General features: G+C 33.2%; 1 protein-coding gene across 1 annotated transcript in view; it reads right to left on the bottom strand.

Moving 5' to 3' along the window:
• Nucleotides 1-1,290, bottom strand: part of LOC119590932 (brefeldin A-inhibited guanine nucleotide-exchange protein 1-like) — a gene marked incomplete at its 5' end in the record, with an annotated part of 8,526 nt that overhangs the window by 5,070 nt on the left and 2,166 nt on the right. The window contains 3 exon segments of the mRNA XM_037939669.1: nucleotides 115-249; nucleotides 398-516; nucleotides 723-894. Coding sequence (XP_037795597.1) covers nucleotides 115-249; nucleotides 398-516; nucleotides 723-894 — 426 coding nt within the window.

The following is a 1,290-nucleotide window of genomic DNA, read 5'->3' as shown; positions in this document are numbered from 1 at the left end:
TACAAAGAATAATCTAGACATTGTTAATTAGAAGTTCACTAATTAAAAAAGAATATATATATCGAAAAGCAAAAAAATTATCTCAGCAAACATAACATTTTGTCTATAAATTACCTGCTCATCAGACATTTTGTGTATATTTGTGAGGAATAGAAGAATTAAACTTGTCCAGGCTTCACGATGAGACTCTGGGAGGGAGAGGAAGTACTCCAACCCTGACCTACACACTGAGATTAAACGTTCTTGCACCTAGAAAAATTAAAATATTCATTCAGATGAGTATCTCAGTTTCATAACCACACATACAATAGGACACACAAATATGTACAATACTAAAGCAATGCTAAATGAAAATCTCTTCTCTGTCTTCTAAAATATGTTTCCTAACTCATCTCACCTGAGGCCATTCCTCCTCTCTGGACGGATCTCCGAGCATGCGGAATAGTATCCTTAAGGCGCATGCTAAAGACTGAGTCTCTTGCTTCAAGAGGTTTGGTTTCACACTGCCCTTAAATCCTGGAACACATAAAAATGTTAATAGTTAAACTTTATTTCAATGAATAAAAAGAAAATTGAAGTTCACTTAAAATTTGCCAATTTAATGAGTACATTACATTATGATGACTAAAGAAAACATTCTGATCATCCATGTGTAACATCTGATATCTCTGCCTCTTCAAATTAAGCTGGAATAAAACACAGTATTTCTTTCCTGCACTAACCTGCTTTCCACAAGAGGTTTCTTTGTTCATGATTTGAATTAAAGGATTTTGCAAAGGAGTGAGATGCCATAAGACAGTCAAGGAGTGTGAAGAGCTGACTTGACATGAGATGACGATACATTCCTTGGTCTTCTCTTTGTTCTCTTGTCAATGGTAGAACCGTGTCACCAGCCTAGAACAATATGGATATTAAAATCAAAATAAATAATCAAGAGAGAAAAAGCAAGATTTAAAGCCTACAGGCACTAACTTCACCTTTACTGATTCAGCCATCTCTCTATGACAACTACTGGCCTATGAAAATACACAAAGTATATTTTTTTTTATTTTTTTAGATTTGCTAAAAAGTATCATTCAATTCTATATATATTCTACAGTTAGTGGATTTTTCCTTTCTTTCTTAACATATTTTGAACAGTCTAATTATGTGACACATGACTTTGTTCATTAGCTCTGCTTCTACCCCACAGATATCCAATTGCTTTTTCTTCATTGTAAATATTACCCTTAACAAAGGGTTTAAATTGGATAAAGTTTCTTTTTTTTTTTTTAAAGCAAAGGGAACATA

This window comes from Penaeus monodon, chromosome 28 (genome assembly GCF_015228065.2).
Source record: "Penaeus monodon isolate SGIC_2016 chromosome 28, NSTDA_Pmon_1, whole genome shotgun sequence".
Classification (NCBI taxonomy): domain Eukaryota; kingdom Metazoa; phylum Arthropoda; class Malacostraca; order Decapoda; family Penaeidae; genus Penaeus; species Penaeus monodon.
This window is presented reverse-complemented; position numbering and strand designations above follow the sequence as displayed.